This window comes from Centruroides vittatus, unplaced genomic scaffold (genome assembly GCF_030686945.1).
Source record: "Centruroides vittatus isolate TY-2023 unplaced genomic scaffold, ASM3068694v2 scaffold_3315, whole genome shotgun sequence".
NCBI classification, from domain to species: domain Eukaryota; kingdom Metazoa; phylum Arthropoda; class Arachnida; order Scorpiones; family Buthidae; genus Centruroides; species Centruroides vittatus.
Window position 1 is genome coordinate 3512650 of NW_027122703.1, and position 23670 is coordinate 3536319.

General features: G+C 29.6%; 1 protein-coding gene across 1 annotated transcript in view; it reads left to right on the forward strand.

Annotated features, from left to right (window-relative positions):
• Positions 1-2134: 2134 nt before the first annotated feature.
• LOC136988472 (tubulin epsilon chain-like) overlaps positions 2135-23670 on the forward strand; it is a 29969-nt gene continuing 8433 nt past the window's right edge. The window contains exons 1-10 of the mRNA XM_067286333.1: positions 2135-2249; positions 3418-3497; positions 13246-13350; positions 13435-13550; positions 13647-13768; positions 15140-15206; positions 18102-18222; positions 18312-18505; positions 21648-21788; positions 22101-22241. Coding sequence (XP_067142434.1) covers positions 2225-2249; positions 3418-3497; positions 13246-13350; positions 13435-13550; positions 13647-13768; positions 15140-15206; positions 18102-18222; positions 18312-18505; positions 21648-21788; positions 22101-22241 — 1112 coding nt within the window. The 5' untranslated portion in view covers positions 2135-2224. The remainder of the gene's footprint in view (positions 2250-3417; positions 3498-13245; positions 13351-13434; positions 13551-13646; positions 13769-15139; positions 15207-18101; positions 18223-18311; positions 18506-21647; positions 21789-22100; positions 22242-23670) is intronic.

Below are 23670 nucleotides of genomic sequence, written 5' to 3' on the forward strand. Positions count from 1 at the left end.
TATAATTTAATTAGAATTTAATTATTAAACGTTTTAAGCAATATCATCAAGTGGTTACTACTGAACTATTCATAATCATTGTTGGCTACTACTGATTATAAGTGTAAAAAAATTACCTAGTTATGTATACAGTATATAGTAAACAAATTATATAAAACTTAATCCCGGTTTTCTTAAGCGCAAATAAATTACTAAATGCCATTTTTTCAAGACATCAAATATCTCTTTTACTTGAGTAATAAAGCAATAAATTATTTTTAGATACTTTTATTTGTGTTACATTTATTTACAGAGTGATCTATTGCTTATTTGTATATGTTCATATGTGAGTCCTTCTAACAAGCAAACATTCTGATGAAGCAGAGAATAACGTTATTTTTGTTTTTCTGTTATCACGTTGAGAATGACAAAGTAAATATTGCAGTCGAACTCTTTCCGCCCTGTGGGCACTAAGAGGGCCTTTTTTTTAGTAGGCCCATTATGGGTTCGGCCAGGCCCACAATGGTGCGACCGGGTGGTGAGGGACGGGGCCCGACATATCCGAACGGACCACCCCCCGAAAAATTCCTGGGGATTATTCGACCCGTTCGGATTCGATCCCGGGTCCCCCAGAGCGGTAGGCTGCCACCTTTACCGCTCGGCCATCCGGCCGTCTCTGTTATCACGTTTGAGAATGACAAAGTAAATATTGCAGTCGAAAGTTCCGAAACACATATAACTTCACTGGGGAAAGCAGGGAAAAGTCTGCCTTTGTCCTTGAGATCCAGGTTTTTTAATTCTATTCCCCGGATCTCTAGCTTTTGATTGGTCGGTTTCCTGTATCTAAGCAGATGACAGACCATTACGAGTTACCAAAGCTTTAATTCGACACTGATCCGATCAAGGGAAATTAATCGCACCATGAAACTCCTGCTCGTATTTAATTGTTTCGAATTCTTATAAGTCTGACACATAATATCAGAGCTGCATCTCTTTTTAAAGTTATTTAAAACATATTTTTTCTCTCGATTAATAATTTTATTATTTCCCGATTTTATTTTTCTTCCAATTTTTACCAGCGGTAGAATCAAAACCCGATCCCTTGATTTGACACTTTTATAATATTTTTAACACGTAAGCTCGAGTATCGCTCCGGCCTCACGAAACATTAAGGGACGAAAATTTGTATTTATTTAAAGTTTTTAGCTTTATTTTAAAGTTCTCATTTTTCATAAAACCGCAAAATTGCTTATTAAAAATTTCAATTATTTCTGTTTTATAAGTTAAGAGTCTCTTGGGCCTCCATCGATCACAGAGCTAGATCCGACACCCCGTTATCTTTAACAAAATGCTGCAACGCAGAATTAAAACTGTAAGCCGCTTTGAATCTTATACACTACATATTTCAAACATATGAGTATATTTGCTCACTCGATATCATCGGATTTATTATTTAGTGTCTTCTTTAGGCAAAGAAACAATGTTTGTAGTTTACGTTTTTTTTTCTTTTTTTTTTAAATTTATTTCGCCCTGTGAGCACTAAGAAGGCCTCTTTTAGGAAGCACATTATGTGTTTGGCCAGGACCATAATGGGGCGGCCGGATGGCCGAGCGGTCAAGGTGACAGCCTACCGATCTGGGGGACCCGGGTTCGAATCCCGACGGGTCAAAAAATCCCCAGGAATTTTTTGGAGGGTGGGTGGTCCGTCCGGATATGTCGAGCCCCGTCCTTCACCACTCGGTCGCTCCATTGTGGGCCAGGCCGAACCCATAATAGGTTTGCTTAAAGAGGTCCTCTTAGTGCCCATAGGGCGGAACGAGTTTAAAAAAAAACCACAATGGGGCGGTCGGTTGGTGAGGACGGGCGCTGACATTTCTGGGCGGACCACCCCCGAAAAATTCCTAGGAATTTTTCGACTCGTCCGGATTCTATCCCGGATTCCCGAGAGCAGTAGGCAAAACCGCTCGGCCGTCCGGCCGTCTTGTGATTTACGTTACTAACGTTTTATAAAACTAAATAAATTTTATAATTCCATTATATAATTTTATAATAAATAAAAATTAAAAATATGTACTTAATTTAATTTTTATACATTAAAATATCATAATTTCTAATAATAATAATAATATATATTATTACAATTATATTTGTCACCAGGGTGCGCCGAGCTTCGTAAATCGAAAAAAATATGGGGAGAAATTTAAGATGTTATTAATACGATCTTTGTATTGTGAGTAATTACAAAATGACTCAGTCCATTGTCGTGCAAGGTAAGCTGTAAATGTTTTCGTGTTATTTAAAATAATTCAAACAGTATAAAAATAAATATCTTTAAATTTATTATAACCTATTCCTGTTTTATTGGTAGTAGTAAGTAGAAGTTACTTTTAGATAAATGAACATAAATACATCTATGTGTAATTTATCTAAAAGTAACTTCTACCGTGCAAGTTTTTAAACATAATCAGTATCATGCATGATATATTGTTCAAGTCAATTTTCAAACTCAAACATGTATCAACTACTGCTCAATGACTGTATGTGTTGCATTTGTAATCTTAGTTTTAAAATCATCCAAAGAATGAGGTTTTGTTGCATAGCAGATGAATTGATGTAACCTCAGAAAATAACTAAATGGTATTAGATGCAGGATTGAGAGGCTCTTTCCTTGCTTGGCCATCTGTTTGAAAATCCAGAAAACTAATGCATAAAATGCTTCATTATTTAAGCTTTTAAGTATAATGTTTATGAATTTGTAAACATTTAGACATTTTATGTTATGAAAGTTTAAAACTGCACAAGGATTTTTGAGAAGATATACTCTATAGGAGCATTCTGTAAAAGATCTTTCCAGCAATGATAAAGTATACAATTAATTATTATATTAATATTAAAATTATATATTGTACTATATCAAAGAAAGCCTGTCTGTTCTTCCTTAAACTCGAACAGTGTTAGATAGATGAAAGTTGAGACCGGATATGGAATGCTTAGAAGTCTCTTCCTTAATGTAAAAACTTCTGGTCTAGACTGGAAGTTGTGATTTCGATTCAAAAATTTTCCCCGGAACAAAGTTACATAGGTAACCGGCATGACTCTTATTGTCAGAAAAACTATGATGTACAGAGGCAAGACCCTACTAATTTGAGATGAAGAGCATATATTTTAAATTAAATAAATTAAAAATATGATTAAAAATTGCAGTCCAGTATTGTGACAATGTCACAATACTGGACTGCAATTTTTGCTCATTGGCTATAATATATGTAATGACAATAATGATCACTATAAAGTTTTATTTTGAGGTATACAATATTTTATTATTTTGTTTATATATTATATATAATTAATTAAGGAATGTTTATATTAAAATTTTTATTTTTTTAGGTAAAATATTTTCTTTTATAGGATTTGTTATAATCTATATATTTATTTTAGTTGGTCAGTGTGGAAATCAAGTTGGATGCAGATTTTGGGACCTTGCATTAAGAGAATATGCACATGTAAAAGCTAATAAAGTAAGTAAAGATAAGTTTTTTTAAAGTTTTAAAAATGCAATAGATACTCAGTAATTTATAAAGGAAAATAAAATCTTAAAAGTAATCTTATTTATTATTTTGTAAATTTCTGGTTAAAATAAAATTTAGAATTTTATTTAAATTAGAAGTATTATAGTTAAATAATTCACCCATAAAAAGGATTAAGGAGTATAAATCATGTAGTGTAAAAAATCATGGTGAATATAAATTATAAATCAGTCATTGGAGTATAAATCATGAGATATAGTCATTTTGTCAACATTTATGGCTTTTAAATAATTCATCATTTATTTCCAAATATGTTTGGTGATAGTTTAGTTTTATCTCATGTGAAATTTATCAATATTCTTTTATCACAAGAAGCAAGAAAAATGCCAATGTTATAAATGTACATAGTTTATTTTTTCAAAAAATATTTTCCGTGACTATCAGAATACCAAAAGACAAAAGCAAAGTAACATAAAATGGTCTTATAATTTTTCCTTCTTGAAGTAAGAGAAGATTTGCATATGGAATAATAATAATAAAGTCAATCATTTTTATTACTATTTTAAAAAGTTATATTTTATAAAATAGACTTTTGTAACTTTACAACAAGCCTTTGCTCTTCAGTTATATCTATATAACTCTTTTTATATTGAAGGATAATACTATTTAGAATGATAAATTATTGCTAACAAAAGAACTGTAAAGATTTATAAGATGTGACAAATTATCCATTAGAGATAAATTAGATTGAGATGAATTATGTGAGAACATTTATTACATTAATTTAATAGAAGCTCAACTGATACTTTGAAAAGTTTGTCAATTATATAAGTTGATGAATTAAACTGTAAATGAATCTTTAGGCATTCTGTGTAAAATTCTATGCAAAATACTATATAAAGTTCAATCAAAAATGTATTTTACATAGTGAAAATTTAAAATTTGTATATATAAAAAATTAATAAAAGTATATTAATATTTTAATCTCCATTATCTCTATTTTCTCAATTTATAAATTTTTATGAAATATAGGTAGTTTTAAATTCATTTATTTAAAGTGCTATCTATGTAAAATTTTAAGTTCTGATTTGAAAAATATTAGTAATAAGAAATCATAAATTGTAATACAGGGATAAGAAATTTACATATACACTAGAGCATCGATTATCCGACTTAATTGGGGACTGGGGTTGGTCGGATAACTGAAAAGTCAGATAACCGAAAAGTATGAAAAAATACATTATTAATATAGTGTATTAGGCCTGGTTTAAATACTAGCTTCCCTTTCATGGTCGAGCCAGTGCTGCCAGCTAAAAGATGCAAAAATTTAACAAAAATAATATTAAAATAGCCAAGACATAACCAAATATTGTAGCACCACATCACTAGTGGACATTTGAATTTGCCGACTAGAATGCGATCAGTTAACCGATAAGTCGATTAATCGGGGGTCAGATAATTGATGCTCTACTGTATAAAATAAAATTTTGTATTTTGAAGATAAACATTCAATCAAAATCAATCAACCTTTATTCCTTTAAAGGGTAAGTACCCCGGAAAAAGATACTTACCCTAAATTGGGAAAATATATAAAAGTAATTTATTTAACAAATTATAATTGAAGACTATTAATATATATATATATTTTAAATAAATTATTTTATTTTATTTTTGCTTTTTCTTTTTAAAGAAAATTTTCATAACTACATTTTTACATCAGATAATTATTATTATTATGTTGGGTTAAGTGAGGTATACTCGGTTAACACCGGTGGCTGTGTACTATGCCAGACCAAAGTCAAGGCATAGTAACCAAAACAGAAATTAAAGAAGTGTATCAGTGTGTGTGTCTGTATTCAGGAATTTTCTCACAATATGACATGTATTCAATATAGTGGCCTTCTGTAGTGTGATGTATGTGTTTCTATTCAATTGTAATGTGCCCAGGCTTTTGTGTAGTGTGTGTGGTATGACACCTGTAGAGGAGAGAACAACAGGTACAATAAGCACCCTATCCATCCTCCACAGATGCCTTATTTCCTGGGCGAGTTCTGTGTACTTGCTAATTTTTTCAGTGCATGCGTTTTGTATATTGTGAGTGTTTGGAATGGATATGTCTATAATGTATGTGATTTTATTGTGTTTGTCAATGAGTGTGATGTCTGGTCTGTTGTGGTAAATTGTTTTATCTGTGATTATGGCTCTGTCGTAGTACATTTTGTGCGTGTTGTTGTCCAATACTGTCTGTGGAATGTATTTGTAGTATGGTTCGTGGATGTCTACTAATTTGTGTTTCTTTGCAAGCTCTTGGTGTATTATATTTGCTACTTGATTATGTCTGTGTAAATAATCTGTCTGTGCCAAGAGCTTGCAACCAGAGGTGATGTGTTGTATAGTTTCTGGCATGATGTGACATTTTCTGCATGTGTCATTTGTGAGTGTTGCATCTTTGAGTATGTGTTTTCTGTAGTTTTTAGTATTTATGACCTGATCGTGTATGGCGATCATGAATCCTTCCGTCTCCCCAAAGAGGAATCCCTGAGCTAACAAGCTGTTTGACGCAGTTTTGTCAACAAAATCCTGGGCCAGATCATAAGGATGCCTGTCATGGAGTGCCTTTCGAGCCCACGATTGCTTAATGGTGTCTATGCTTTTTTATATGTTGTGTTGTGTCCATATGATGTGAGTGTAAGTTTAATGGTGTGTTATTCGAGTCTGCTAGAGTTACTGCTTTATGTAATTGTGATGTTTCTTGTTTTTTGTAGAAAAACTCTTGCAGTGACTGTATTTGTTTGTAGTGAAGGTTAACTATGTCAATCCGGCCACATCCGCCATCTTTACGTGGAAGGGTTAATCTTTCTGTGGCGGATTTAGGATGATGATGTTTATGCTTAGTAAGTGTAGTTCTTGTTTTCCTTTGGAGTTGCTCAAGATCTGTGTGAGTCCAATGTATAACTCCAAAAGAATATGTGAGTACTAGGATGACATATGTGTTTATTGCTTTAACTGTGTGTTTTGCATTTAACTGTGTTCTGAGAATAGCATTTAACCTACTTTGGTATTCTTTAATTAATCTTTGCTTTATTTGTGTATGTTCTGTTAGTTTGGCCTGTTGGAATCCTAAATACTTATAGAACTCGCCCTCTTCCATGGATTCAATAACGTCTCCATTTCCAAGTGAAAAATCTTCTTTCTTCAGGATTCCTTTTTCTATGTGAACTGTTTTGCATTTATCTAGGCCAAATTCCATTTATATGTCCTTGGTGTATGAATGTGTGATTTGTAGGAGTTGATGAAGTTGTTTTTGTGTGGATGCATAAAGTTTTATGTCATCCATGTACATGAGATTTGACAGTGTAAACTGTGTTGTTTTTTCATGTCTTATTATTATTATTATTATTATTATTATTTTTTTATTAAAATTATGTAGTAAAATTATGATTGCATATAACTTATATATATGCTTTCTCACATTATCTGTTATAAGTTTAGAAGATATTCTAATACTTAGAACACACTATTCATTTACAACTGTCATCACTAAATGTGATTATTGGGCTGCAATTTGATTGTAGACCTCTAAATTCCCACTGTTGTTTGTATGCCCATCTGTCTTTCTTTCCTTAATCTCAAGAATGAATAGATAGATGAAAGACGAGACCAGATATGGAAACCTTAGGGCGGGAGGTCTTGATTAACTATATACGAACTTCCGATGCAAACCAGAAGACACGTTATTTCAATCTTTAAAATTTTTCTCTGAAAGGTGTTAGATAGATGACCAATACAACTTGATTGCTAAAGAAAAAGTATGATGTACAGGGGCAAGCCACTACCAATTTGAAGTAGAGAGCATATATATTAAATTTAAAAAGTTAAAAATATATGATTAAAAATTGTAGCCCGGCATTGTGATGATGTCGCAATAAATAATTGCTTGTATATCAATGGTTATTTTGTTGCAGTGTTTCTCAAAGTTTTGACATCTGTGAACCTCTTAAATTTTTGTAAGTTATAAGTACTCCTTGTCAAGAAAAAAAAAATCTTTTGCAATCTCCCCAAATGCAACACTTATCACAACTTGAATAGAAAAATTCATACAAAATATATATATATATGTATATATTTAAAATAATTTGTTATTACAGTATTTTTTTCTAAATAATGATTATATAGGCTGAAAATTGCCATATACCACCTGAAGGCTTTTCGTTTACCTCTGGATACATGCAGGGATGGAGAGTTGGAGTCGAGAGTCAAAGAGTCAATTTTAAAAAATACAGAGTCGACAGTTGTGTCTTTTTCTGCCAACTTCCCATCCCTGGATACATGTACAGTACCACATTTTTGGAAACACTGTTCTAGGTCATACAGAATATGCTATAATTAATGAAAGCAGAATATAGGATAAACAGAATATTATATGTAATGCTGCCAGTTAAAATTTACATTTCTTAAGGTACTATTATAAATTTTACTCACTGAAAATAAATAAAAATTAAATATAATGCGCTTATGATTGTTACAATGGATTTGAATTCACAGAGTTCTTGCAACTTGGTTAAGGTTGGAGTTTGAGATAGTTAAACATTTGTTATGTTAATGCAAACTAACACATTACTAATCTTAACTCTCATTAAATAAGTCAGTTATTGGGCTGAAATTTTAAGATTGCAGACCTATAAATTCCCACTCGTGTATGTCTGGTGTCTGTCCTTCCTTAATCTCCAGAATGGAGTTAGATATATTTAAGTCAAGACTAGATATGGAAAGTTTACGGGCAATTTATTTCAAGTAAACAGCATATACTCTAAAAATTTAAAAGAATTGAGGAGTTAAAAATCTCCGATTACAAAAATTAAGTAAGTGGATTTAAAACAGCAATAAATGTATAAGTTTTCATTATGTTAAACTAAATTATATAAAGATTGAAAAATCTGAGTTTTAGCTGTTTTCGATATAGAATGAAAGTTAATTCTTTTAATTTCATTTTGCATCTTACTACGTAATAGATAAAAAATCTATTTTACTGTAAGTTATTTATTATTTTAATATATAATTTAATTATGGTATAATTATATTCAATTTATATTAAATAATTTAGCTAATGCTACTCAGTTCATTGTGAATATGAATTCACTTAACTTAATTATTAAGATTAAACTAAATTTCAGTGATCATCATTCATTATTATAGAGGTGCATTTCATATATAATCCTTTATTATTCCGAAGATAATCAATAATGAATGCTTAGTTTGATTATGATATTCATTTCATACAGTTGACATTAATCATAGAATAGTGAAAATGATAACCACAGGTAACAAGAACTGTCCTACTTTAGTCAGAAGATAAAATAAAAAAAATCTCTTTCAACAAAAAAGTAGAGGAAGAAATTGTCTGTTAAATATATTAAGACTGAAATAAAATTAATAAATTTTAGTTTTTAAATTTAATTTTGAAAATAATAAATAAATCTGCTTATACTCATTATTAGATCACTTCTAAAAATCTATTTTATCAGGGTGACAATAATTAACCCGTACAAAGTTTGTAGCAATGCTGCACCTGAACTTTTTTACTGTCACCAATTTACATACTATTGTTTAATTCTCCATGATTTCCTGCCCGTGTAGATGTACTTTCGATGTAATAAGGGTTAGTTCTTTATTTTTTTAATGGTGTCGAACAAATGTTGTGCAATTTTGGAGCTATTCCGGCAAGGAAAGCATCAATGTGAAATTGTTCGTCTGCTCGGTGTTCCAAAAATGACAGTCTCAGATGCAGTTCGGCGATTCAAGGAGCTTGGCCACAATGGTGACCGTCCCGGACGTGGAAGAAAGCGCACTGTCAACACGTCTAGGAACCGCAAGATCATCACAAAGCGAGTTGACTGACATGCGAAGGTCTCCATGAGAAAAATTGCTCGTGAGATCAGAATCAATCGCGAATCGGTGCGGTTAATGGCGAAAAAGGAACTCGTACTCAAGCCCTACAAGTTCCAAAAGGTTCAGCTCCTCACCGATGAAAACAAGTGCGTGAGACTCCAAAGATCCCGTTAACTCAAGCGTCGGGCCGCAGGTCGACAATGGGAGTGCATTCTCTTCACAGATGAGAAGCTTTTCTCCGTACAACCATCAAAACGACAGGAACTGGTCCGCGGGGGCTCCTGGAAGCTCAGCCGTCATCGAACATCACAAAATCCAATGTCAGTCATGGTTTGGGGCGGAATTTGTGCGAGCGGCAAGACACCCCTTGTTTTCGTCGATCAAGGGGCCAAAATCAATCAAGATGTGTACCACCATGACATTCTCGAGGCTGTGGTACTTCTGTGGGCTCAGCAGCATTTTGTCAGTGCGAAATGGACGTTTCAGCAGGACTCGGCGCCGACACACAGGGCGAAGAAGACTCAGGAGTGTGCAAGGCTCATTTTCCCGATTTCATCACGTCTGCGGAATGGTTACCGTACTCGCCGAATCTGAACCCAATGGACTACAGTATGTGGTCCATTTTGGAGGCCAGGGCCTGTTCTAAGCGCCATGAAAGTTTGGAGTCGCTGAAGCAATACTTGCGCTGGGAGTGAGACAAACTGTCTCCAGAAGAGTGCGGTCCATCGCTGAGAATTTCAAAACGCGTTTGGGGCTCTGCATCAAAGCAAAAGGAGTCCACTTTGAAACTGGCTGAATATCTGATTAATACGTAAAGTATTGTCACTGTTATATGCTGTTGTTTTGCTAATTTTCATTTCTTTAATAAATTTAGAAAATAATAAATAAATCTGCTTATACTCATTATTAGATCACTTCTAAAAATCTATTTTATTTGGAGTAAATATACAAAACATGTTTTCAAAAATATAGATTTGTCTTTAGGATTTTATAATTAATTTTAAAATTCTGTTTGAAGCATCCTAAAATTTCAACTGTAAACACGATAATGTGTTTAATCGTCAATAAGGACAACATTTTACTATAGCTATAGATTATTTATACTTAAAATAATTTAATATTTTATCATAAATGTATATTATGCAAAACTCAAATGTTTTTATTAGAAGGTGAAGAAAAAAGTGATAAAAAGTGATACGTAAATCAGATACGTAAAAATATGTTGTTTATAATTTCTTATATGTACGTGTGCATCTGGCTTATATATATGTTTTTATTTTGCTTTCTTTACGATGATTTAGAGTTTCTAAAAATTTATACTTGCAAAATACCGGTTTTTAACCTTACTTTTAATTTATGACTATAATAATATATGACTCAGAATACTTTTGTTATGACTAACTTTATGCCACTTCAATTTATACCCACTTCACTTTTACACTTCTTATAGATTACAATTAAAAGGAGTGATGAGTCATGATTCTGTTCCTCTTCCTAGACACAGGTGGTATGGACATTGCAATAAAAACGAGTATAATATAATACTAAATGATTAAACTGTGGGCTAAAATTTAAATAATTAAACATATGACAATACATAAATACATGTTTCCAAGATTTATTTACTTTTGAATCACGTCTCTTATAGAGACTTTTTAAATTTATTACTATAAACTATAATTCTGTACAGATTTTAATTGAAAAAATATTATTTAAATATCATAATTTTTATCTATATAATCTTCCATCATAAAATTTTGTGTAACATTTAATATAAATGACAGTGCTTATTAGTATTCTGCAAAGACCAATCTTGCTGGATATGCTGCTGTAACTGTAATTTTAATATATAAAGCAAATATCTTTTAATAATACCAATATATAAAGCTAAGCACAAAAAACTAAAACTGGTTTTATTCAATAGTTCCTCATGGCCAAAGTTCAATTATATTTATCATTATTTGATGCTAATCATGTTTAATAGTTAATGATAAAGGATTTAATAATTTGCCCTTTAAAACATCCACTTAAGTTTCAAATGAATCAGTAAATTTACCGTTATTTGTAGTATCTTTTTAATGTACAATAAATCTATTAATAAGCGAGGAAGTTTTATCTATACCCCTTTTCTCTAACAACAACCAAGCAACCGTAACATTCTATAATTAAAATTATTGAATGCAGATTTAAAATCAATGAAAATTAGCAATTATTTATTGTGACATCATCACAATGCCAGGCTGCAGTTTTTAATCATAATTTTCAATTTATTTAATTTAAATTATATGCTCTTCATCTCAAATCAGTAGTGGCTTGCCCCCGTACATCATACTTTTTCTTTAGCAATCGAGTCGTGTCGGTCATCTATCTAACTCCTTTTAGAGAAAATTTTTGAATTGAAATAATGTGACTTCTGGTTTGCATCGAAAGTTTGTATATAGTTAGTCGGGGCATCCCTCCCCTAAGGTTTCCATATCTGGTCTCATCTTTTGTCTATCTAACTCTGTTCTTGAGATTAAGGACAAAAGTGAGAATTTATGTATACAACTTTTTCAAATTGCAACCCAATAACATACAACTTTCCTATTTTTTCTGCAACTTCATTTGCTCAAAAGCATTCAAAGTGAAAATTTGATCTAAACAGGAATGACCAGGTTGAAAACCAACCTGCTCATAACAGAATACAATAGAGCAATATTTATATAAATAGATCATATTTAGAAAGTCAGCCTTAAGCCTTTTATTTAATTGGTATTTGGTAAATTATCTACTAGTCATTTACCAAGCTCCCAGTGCCAAAGTACTTGGAAGTTATCAAAGATTCAATCTACTTTTCTAAAAAGTTAATTATTATTTTTTAAATAATTAAATACAGCCAATGCAGACACAAGAAACTTCTGAAAACATTTCAAAAATGCTGTTTTATTTAGATCAATACCTGGGGGCTGTATCAGTTTTATTATGCTGAATTGCTTATTTTAATTCATTCAGTGTAAATGGTGAGGAGAATTTGAATGACAATGATGATGAAAATCTAATTTCATTAGAAGTTAATTAACTTTTCTTCTATGCTATTGCATTTTCATCCAAAAATTTTTCTGGTACATGAAGTTTTAACTCTCTTAAAAAGTATTCTTACTTCTTCATTTTAAGACAGTTTTTTTCATACCACATGTCGTTTCTAATTTTTGAAAAGTTCTGTGATGTTCCTTAATAAATTATTTCAATACTAGTTGCTATCTTAATTAAACAGTTTGATATATCTGTTGGTGAGAGACTACCTATATATTCAGACATTAATGTATTATCCAGCACCTCAGAAAATACAATATTAATTTCATTGATCCATTTAACACGTATTCACAACAATTTATCTCTAAAATCTTGTGGTCGTAGGCGTAAATAAAGTTGCAACTGGTAAATGGTCGGAGCTCAATTCGGGTAACATTGTTATGTCACATACAATATCCAAGTAAATCTCGTGGATGAAACAATTATATAATCTATTACATTAGTTTCACTGTGTGAATACTATGCAGAATCCCCTTCTTTGTCACTAGAAAGTAAACCATTTAAGTAAATAAGATCATTCTCAATACAAAATTGATAATGATAGTTTTTTCTTTTATTAAGAATACAATCTTTTGATGGGAAAGCATAAATATGAAATTAAATAAATGTAATTTATTTGAGTAATTTACACTTACAATAGAATTCTTAAGTTTGGAATTTAAGTATATTATGTGGAAATTTGTAGAATTTTTTTAATACATTGTATTTTAAATTATTAAAGAATTATTTTCAAATGAAACATATTAAATCAAATTTGTTGTTATTAAAATAATCTTAGGTTCCATTCATTGAAAATTCAGTACAGAGCTTTTTCCGCTCAAGTGATGAATCTTCTGATGCGGAAGAAAATACCTTAGATTCTCAGCAATCGTTAAAAGCAAGAGTAAATATTTTTAAATAAAATTGTGTTTTCTGTTAAAAAATGTTTTAAATTATTATTATTATTTTGCATTTTATAATAATTTAGGCGGTATTAATTGATATGGAAGAAGGAGTTATCAAAGAATTGTTGAAAAGTCCTTTAAAACATATATTTGATAATAAACAACTTATTACCGACGTATCGGGATCTGGAAATAATTGGTAATAAAAATAAAGTTGAATGATTAAATATTTCTATTATATGATGATAATTTATTTCTTATTTTGATTTTAAAAGTATTAAAAATATCCATAAAGGGCTGTTGGTCATAAAGAATACGGGAGTCAATACGAAGAAAAAATTTCCGAGTTAATACGAAGAGAAGCAGAGAAATGCGATTGCTTACAATGCTTTTTTCTCTTACATTCCATGGGAGGAGGTAAGGATATAAAAGAGTTCTTACTGTATTAGTTTTTAAATAATTGCATTTTATTTAATTTACGAAGAAAAATGTAACTATTTCATGATTGCTGCGAGAAAAAAATATAATCTGTCTTTTAGCTTTTGTTTTCAATATACAAGATCTTGACTCATGAAGTTAAATTATTCCAAAGGTTTCTGCACGGGTTGCAGAAGCTATACAAGTTAAATGACGCTTAAATATGATATAATTTTAACACCTTTCCAAAGAATAATTAAAGCTAAACAAGTTCTGCATATAAAAAGATAAGTTTGAAGAAATAAAAATTTTTATTTATCTATGTTCAAAGTGGCACTTAATAAATGAAGTGTTGCAACTGCATATGTACAATACATAACTTGATTGTAACTGGATGTATGTAACTCCATACAAGTCAAGGACTTTCTGTGTGTTATAAATTGAGAATTTTCATTCAGTTTTTTATTTTTAAAAATAAAGCCATCTTTTTGACTGTTTTCCTTGTACCAAACTTTATTTTTTATTCTTAAGAAACTCAATAGAATGAAATTAGAACAAATTTAATTTGCTTTGAATCGATTATTATAGCTGTGTTGATAATTGCAAGTAAATTAAAATAATTCCAAGTCAAGTATTAATGAAAACATATGAATGTTAAACAGTTCAAAACTAGAAATCGAATTTGTTGGTTTGAATAAACAGTTAATTGAACTGGATAAAAAAATTTATATTAAATTTCGATAAATGTACTATATTTTCATATTAATATAAAATAAATATTTTAATTATAATGTAAAATATAAGTGATATTAATATAAGTAAAATATTAAATAAATAATGTAAATATTTTTGTACTAATATAAAATAAAAGTATTGGTTAATTTCAAATTTTATATCATAACATCTTTATACAAATTTTGAACTCTTTTTATTTATAAATTTGAATACATAAATTTCACATCTAACAATTGAAGGGTTTGTGTGTAAAAGAAGGTCAGTATCATTTCTATTAGTAGATTATAATGCATGCTGATAGCTAATGCATTTCAATTTAATTATTATATCTACTTTTTAACTATAACATGTACTTTATTCTAATTAAAGAAAACAAAGTAGAAAACTGCTTAAGACATTTAAGTTTTGCATTTTCTCTAAACTTTTGTTGTGGTGCTTACCCTCTTTTACACTGGAACCCTTCAATTTATTTACTTTATTACTAGATCTTAAAAATTCATTATGTTTTAGGAATGTAATATTGTTTTTAGTTATTAAATTATTCAGTATTTATTAACAATTATAACAATACTTAACTGTGATTGATTTAAAGATATTTATGTATTTTAAAGTGAAATAATTTTTTTGTTTTTGCAGGTACAGGCTCGGGTCTAGGAACAAAAATATTACATATATTGGCTGACGATTTTCCTGATGTTCATAGGTAAATTGAAAAATTGCCATCTGTATGATTACTATATGAGGTTATGTTTTTTTTTTATATTCATATAAATTATCTAGATTACATATATTGTATACGATACACGATAAGAATAAAATTAAAGAGGAGCAAATGCTTTCAATTATTAATGCAGTTATATTTAGATTCCAAAAAAATGTAATCATTAAATATCCTATTTAAAACCTGAAGATGATTACATTAATATAGGAAAACTTTTGTACTACCCGACTTAATTAATCTTATTTTATTATATCAAAATTTACTCTGTTTTTGACTTCTATAAAGGAATGTTGTAATATTTTTTATCTTTCTAATGAATGAAAAGTTTCCATTGATTTACATTGTAACATATTGTTGAATGCAGGTCATTTTAACTATTAAATATTTAAGTAAAAATCAAGTGTCACTTGAAAGTAGTTTTATATGTGGAATATTTTATAGGAAAAAATGGAATTTGTTAATCTTTTTATACACTTTTGCAAAAAAAATAATAATTAAATTTTATATTATTATATTAAATTTTATTATATTATATTATATTTTGCTTTTTCTAATATTTCAACTTAATTTATATGAATTCATCTGTTGATTAATAATTTCCTAAATCTAGTTATTAATTTTAACATTTTTTGGATATGGTGTTTTTTTATTTTTCCAATTAAAGTAAATCTTTTTCATTTAAAAGTATAATGTATGATAGTGTCTATCAGAAGTATTTGCTTATTACAAGAAAATTTATTTTTCATATATAGCTATGTTAATGAAAATTTTGAGACATATTTCTAAAGTTTATCTCTAATCAAAATTTATATTGATTTATTATTTCTCCTATAATATCTTAGTTATAATTAAAATTAAAAAAATTACATATTACTAAATTATCGATACTTTAACATAAAGTTACATTATAAAAATAAATTTTTTGAACATTTTATTCCTTTTATTTAAACATTCTGCCAAAGAAAGTTAAAGACATTAAAGAAAATACAAGTGCTTTATTCATTCCACTTATTTGTCCCATATATATTCCATACTAGTTTCAATCAGTTATTCAAATATATTAGAAGTTTTATTGTTCCACTTTTCAAAGTTTGTAGTTGCCAAGTCACTGATCTTTATCAGGTCAAGCAACTGATTCATCAGTTATGGAAATGAATATTCAATTTCTGATTTTATATGAATAATTATAGTTATATGGAGAATGCCATTCAGTTATGTCAGACATCTTTACGAATCTGCTAATAATAAAATTCTCAAAATAATCTGTATAATTTTATGTTAAAAAATATAATTTCCTAAATGCAAAAAACAATAAATGCTTTTGATAACATTAATTATTGTTGATTTAGGTATTTATTAATGTAGATTCTATGTATTTGGGAAGTAAATAGTAGTCTGAGTGCTGAGTTATTAACAACTGTTTAAATGTGTTGTTGTTATTAGTAATAAATATCTAATTTTTTATTTATTTTTTGGAATCTTTTCTTAATTTATTTATTAGCAAACGTTTGTGAAATGGAAACGTTTATGATTTAATTTGCCAATGATCAACCATTTTATCTTATTCTGTATATAAGTCTAGAATATATAATAATATAATATCTGAAATATATCCAGAAGTAAACTCTTAAATAAAAGTCAATATGTTTAACTAGATTTAATGAGATTAATTCTGTATATTTTACTAACAAGAATATAAAATACTGACAAATTTAATTACATATCAAAAACTTTCAAAATAAAGTCAATACAAACAAAATATCTGGAATTGATGAATATTAGTTTTGTAACTTGATCTACATAATTAAATTATCTTAGTAAATCTTTACCTTTATTGGATTGCAATTTAAAAAATTATAGACCTATAAATTCCCACTGTTGTCCGTCTGTGTGTCTGTCCTTGCTTAATCTTGAGAATGGTGTTAGACATGAAAGTCAAGACCGGATATAGAATGTTTAGGGTCAGGAGGCCCCAATTAACTATATACGAACTTCTGTTTTGGACTGGAAGTCATGTCACGTTATTTCAGTTTAAAAATTTTTTCCTGAACAGAGTTAAATACGTTACTGGCATGACTTCATTGTTAACAGGAAAAGTATGATGTGCAGGGGCAAGACACTACAGTAGAGCATCAATTATCCGACTTAATTGGGGACTAGGGTTGGTCGGATAACCGAAAAGTATGAAAAAATACATTATTAGTATAGTGTATTAGGCCTGGTTTAAATACTAGCCTCCCTTTTATGGTCGAGCCAGTGCTGCCATCTAAAACATGCAAAAATTTAACAAAAATAATATTAAAGTAGCCAAGACATAACCAAATATTGTAGCGCCACATCACTAGCGGACATTTGAATTTGCCGACTAGAACGCGGTCGGTTAACCTATAAGTCGGTTAATCGATGCTCTACTGTACTAATATTGAGAGCATTGTGAGAAAAAATTGCAGCCCGGCATTGTGACATCACAATAAATAATTGCTCATTTACTGTATTACAAATAAGTAAAAGTTTTTGAATTTTAAGAAAACTAGATAAACCAGTTAAGGAATCTGAACTGATTTGCAATATAATTATACTTTAATTTTAAGCATATGCTAAAGCTAAAACTAAAGCATAAGCTAAATTTCTATGTAAAAAAGTATTGTATGCAATGAAATATGTAAATTTTTTTAATAACAATTTAATTTTCAATTGCCAATGCTTATAAATTTTATATTTTATGAAATTTTAAAATAATTTTAAAATATTTAACTTTTTATAAAATTGGTATTATATTAGCTAGAATTTAATGTTAAAGTTTTAAAATTTTAATCAGGATTTCAATGAGAGATATATTGATAAAGGCTGAAATAATTATTAAAATATATATTACAGGTTTGTAAGTACAATATTTCCATCTACAGATGATGATGTTATAACATCTCCATACAATACTTTATTAGCAATTCATCAATTAACAGAGTATGCTGATTGTGTTCTTCCAATAGAAAATGAAGTAAGTGTTATTTATTGGTTTTTAATTTAAAAAAAATTGTATTATTATTAATATAAAAAATAAAATATTTCAACATCAATCATTTATAGGCCTTAATTGATATATGTAATCAAGTTAGCAAAGCGATACCTCAGAAGAAAACCAGAATAGAAAAATCTACTGGTTTGAGTATACAACCAGAAAGTGTTATTACATCATCAGTTGGAACTACCACAAGAAGAAATAAACAAATATTTGATCACATGAATAATATAGTGGCAAATCTCTTATTAAATCTAACAAGGTAAATTTTAAAAAATTTAATATTGAATCTGTTAAATATTATATATAAAATAATAATAGTCTGAAGTAAAAGTTATTTGTATTTTGTTATATATTAAAATGATAACATAATTGGTAATTTGCTTGATAATATAAACACTGTGTCAGCAGTGGCGTAGCGAACATAACTGGCGCCCGACACTTTATTGGCGCATCTCTCCCCCCTCCAGAAACACATATAGTTTGTCTTGGAGACCACTTGGGCACCCCTCTGCGAGTGGTACCCGGTGCATAATACACCCCCTTGCACCCCCCTCTCTATGCCACTGTGTGTCAGAATAAAAGAAATATTCATTTATTAAATAAACAAAAGATGTTAATGTTTAAATCATTAATATATATCATTATAAAAATTTGTTAAATTTTTAAAAATTACTTTGATGTTTGATGTTTTACATTTTTATTTAATTAATGTAGAATTATCCTTAATAGAATGTTATCTATTATTCTTTAATTTTATAAGTAAGAAGATTTATATTTACTGATTATACTAATTACTAAATTTACTAAATATATATTAATTATTTAGTTTTAGTCACTAAAACCAACTCCTAAAATTAAAACTCAGGAAAGTGACTAGAACAATGTTACTAATTATTAAAATTATGCAACTATTCTATTGTGTAAATGGGTGTAAACAACTTATTTCAGAGGAAAAGTTTATAAATAATTATTTCATTTGGAATTAATTTTACATATTTGCAAATTTAATTATTTTTATACTTTTTTATTTAAAGGAAATACATGTGAAAAACAAATTGCATTTTTTATTGTATTTAACATTTTCTCAGTTGTTAGGTAGGAAATTTTCTGTAAAAAAATACAGTCAAACCTGAGATTTTGAATGCCTTGCTTTTTGAACAATTTGGTTTACAAACAAAATTGTGAATGCCATATTTGCCTCAGTTGCTGTGTGATAACTTGTTGTCGAACAAGCTACTTGGCAAGAGCTGGCCACACATTAGAGAGATACAGGTGATCAACTCTGTATACTTTCTGTGTTAAACAAAGTTGTGATGGCCTAACCCATGGGTTGGAAAGTGCGGCTCTTTGCATAGACGTTTACGGCTCTTCGGACATAAACTCCAATTTCACCTCATCTCAAGCAGTCTTATAACTCCAGTTTATGAGATAGAGCCGCCGAACAAACTTCGACTCGTACGGCATACTCTCTACCACTCTTTAGCCCGTCTGCACATGACGACACTCGCGTTGATCAATATGAATTGCATGCGAGTGGTAGACTTGACTTGGCTTGGCTTGGTTGATAGAGGAGTGTATTGCTTTTCGCTTATACTCCGGAAGAACAGGAGGATGATTGCACAGTGACCGAAGAGTCGGCCTTATAGAAGACGTCCGATCCGGGAAGACAGAAGAGAGGTCACGGATGCGACCAAAGCTGGCCTTATAGGAGATGGCCATTACGAGAAGGGGGGATAGAACTGCCTTCCGGGAGGACTTGGGGGGAAGCTGGCCCCTATTCAGGTGTCATTGGCAAGGAGGAAAACCTGGAAAAAACTCCCGCTGCCAGCTTGTCCGAGTGAGGCGCGAACCCCCGATCGAACTCCAGTGTTTAGGATCTGGTTGCGAGTGGTAGCATTTGAAGCATAGCTATATATATAACCCATTGAACATGTGTCCGTCCGTCCGTCCGACGTCTGTCCATGTAACATTATGCCAAAAAGACCATTAGAGGCGCCCCTGTCGTGTCGTATTTCGCGCATTTAAATTAACAATATAAATTATTATTATTCATTTGGTCAATAGCCAATAACAATATAAATAATTCAGTATATTTGTAATAGGAATTTATTATTGTCACGGAATGCCTGTAATGCTCACTATGGGGCGTCTTTCAACACAGTTGGTCGGCGATTAGTCAAGCATTTCAGCCTCGATGCGGCTCTCTGGTACTTTTGTTATCCTGTTTCCATGCCAATTTGGCTCTTCTCACTTGACAAACTGCTGACCCTTGGCCTAACCAATCAATGATGGGTTCATTTCAGAACCCATCGTTGATCCCTACCATTTTAGAAGTTAGTGGTGCCCAGATCACTTCATATCACAACACAAACCAGTGATGACATTGTTATTTAAATTAGATTTCAATGCACATGCAGGTAAGATACAACTTTCATGTTTTGGTATGTGTCACAATTCAATTTAAATCAAAATTAATTAATAAAAATTGCATTAATTGACATTCACATGATATAAATGACATCCACAAATCTGTGTTTAAAGGTGCTTAACTCAAATTAAATAATCAAAATTTATTAATATAATAATAATATTTAATTTAATATATAATAATACTTTGTAGCTAGTTAATTAAAACTCTGTTTTTGAAACTGAAATAAAAAATAAAATAAATTAATTTAAATTTAAATCAAAGCAATTGAAACATAATATTTTAGAAAGTATGGATAAAGTACTTGTTGTTCGTCTTGATTGATTTGGTTATATTTCATCAGGCAGAGTCGCATCTCTATTTATAGCACTTTTTTATTGTTAAGTGATTGTTTAGGTTTCAGTTGGCAGTGACAGAACATTCTGCTTTTAATATTTATATAAAATGGATATAGATGTAGGTACTATCATATTATATATAGTATTATATTGCATTTTTATGTGTGGAATATACCTAAAAAGGTAAAAAAAAAAAGTCTTTGTTTTGGGGGTTAGAAACAGATTAATCCATTTTATATTGTTTCATATGAAAAATTTGTTTTGGTTTTTGAACAACTTTTATGAGTGAATTAAGTTCAAACTCTGAGGTTTGACTGTATTGAAAGTCAGTCCAGATTAATAAATATTTTCAACTTTTAACTTTTTTTTCAAATTTAAATTATTTTGTTTTTAATATCATATTACACTGAAAATTTTAATTTAGTATAAAATTATTAGATCAGAAAAATAACAATGTACAATTGCACCAATGTATATTATACATAATAATAAAATCTAAATATGATGTATGTTGATATAAGTTAGAATGGGTATTTTGTACTAGCCAATGAGTGAGATTAATAACTTTTATAGATATAAATTTACATTAATAAAATTATACTTTTATAATGTTTTAATATTTTGGAATTTGACAGCTCTTCAAGATTTTCTGGTAGTCTTAATGTCGATTTACAAGAAATAGTCATGAATCTAATACCATATCCTCGAATGCATTATCTTGTATCTAGTCTTACACCTTTATATGCATTAATTGATGCGAATATTCCAAGTCGAAGGTATATTTAAAGTATCATTTAAATTTTATATTATATATAATATCGTTGACCTTATATGCAAATAACTTTTCTTTATGTTTAATGTAGATTTATATTAATATTATATAAAAGATTTCTTTTAACGAGATTCGTGAATTACTATAATTTTTTTTTTACTGAACTTTAATGAAAATGAATAGTAATTTTGTGTAATTTCTTTCTTAATGAGTGTTGTGAAATTTATTAACTTTTCTTAAATTATTAAAGCAGACAGACAATTTAGATATTAGGCTAAGGATATAAAATACTAAAATTTTTAATTAAATATTTCAGATTGGATCAAATGTTTACCGAAGCTTTCTCTCAGCATCATCATTTGTTGAAAACAGACCCTCGTAGTGGTGTTTATTTGACATGTGCACTTCTAGTTAGAGGACAAGTGCAAATATCAGATATCCGAAGAAATATCGACAGGTAAATTTATCTATATACTGTATATCTAATTTAAGCCAGACATTAATATTAAATAAAGCTGTAAAACAAGATAAATGGAGCATGCAAGAAAAAAATACAAAACTCTCTTAAATATATATAACTAGTTTATTTTTAAATACATGGTTTTTCATCAGGTGATCTTATAATTTGGTAAAAAAACTAATATAATGTTCATTGTAAAGAAAAAATTGTTTCTAAAAATACAGGATGAAATATATATTTTAAAAAACGTAAAAATTATACATCATTGAAAACATACAAACAGAAAAACAGGTAAAAGTGTATCTAGGTAGACTGTATGGCGGCATTTCCGGAATCTTGACAACATGCATGCTTTGAAAATTAATCTAGGTGTTGCTGTCTTTAGTTTATAAGATTTCTAACATCATTTCAGTTCTAGATTAATTTCCTAACATTGATTTATAACTATGTTAAGAGTAATTTAATTATTCAGGTTCATAAAGTTATATATTGTTGTGTGAATCATTTTTTTCAAAGTTTACATTTGATATATTATTATTTTCGTCTACTAGTACGTATTTTCTATTATCAGGACTTATTAGACTGGTTTTAAGGATTCTGCAACACAGTTTCACAGATCAGAAATGTATTTTATTTGATCGATAATAGAAAATACGTACTAGTAGACGAAAATAATAATATAATAAATTAAGGACATTAAGGCATATTAATTTTACATTTGATACTTTGTTGTTTATTGTTGTAATGGCAGAGTTTGGAAAACATCAACAATTTTCTTGGCAAAAGTGTACTTCAAGGGATTTTTTTCATTTTTTAGTATCGGAATATCCTGAATTTAATTTTGACAAGAGAATTTCATTAGTTGGTATGTTTGCCATAAAGTTTGGTATGCATCTGCAGCAATCTGCATCTGCAGCAACCTGCAGATGCAGATTGTTTGAAATGTGATGGTCATTGTAAATTAAATTATTGAAAGGATCGTGTTTCTGTTTCTTTTAGATGTCATATATACAAGTTGAACAGTTCGTCATTTGAAGTAATTTTTAAATGTAAATTTGGGAAAATTTCTTGGGGAACTACTTTTTGTTTATTTGGCATGTAATTTGCATAGAATGTATGTTAAGCATTATCTGTTTGGCTGTGGACGTACTACATAGTAGTCAAACTGCTGTTGACTGGGTGAATTTCATATGACACATTATGATTGTTTCATAGTTGAAATGAAAATTGGATGGATCTGGAAAGGTTGTTGAAATCGATGAGATTGTTGTGAGCAAACGGAAAAAACTAGGAGAATGGTTTGACCTGTTTGTTCAACATATGAGTAAGTTATATCCAGGAGCAGGATGTGTTTTAGTTTGGAAAGAGCCAGATATTTTACTTTCATCCCCAAAACTAAGTATCAATAAATCCAAAAATTGTAAGA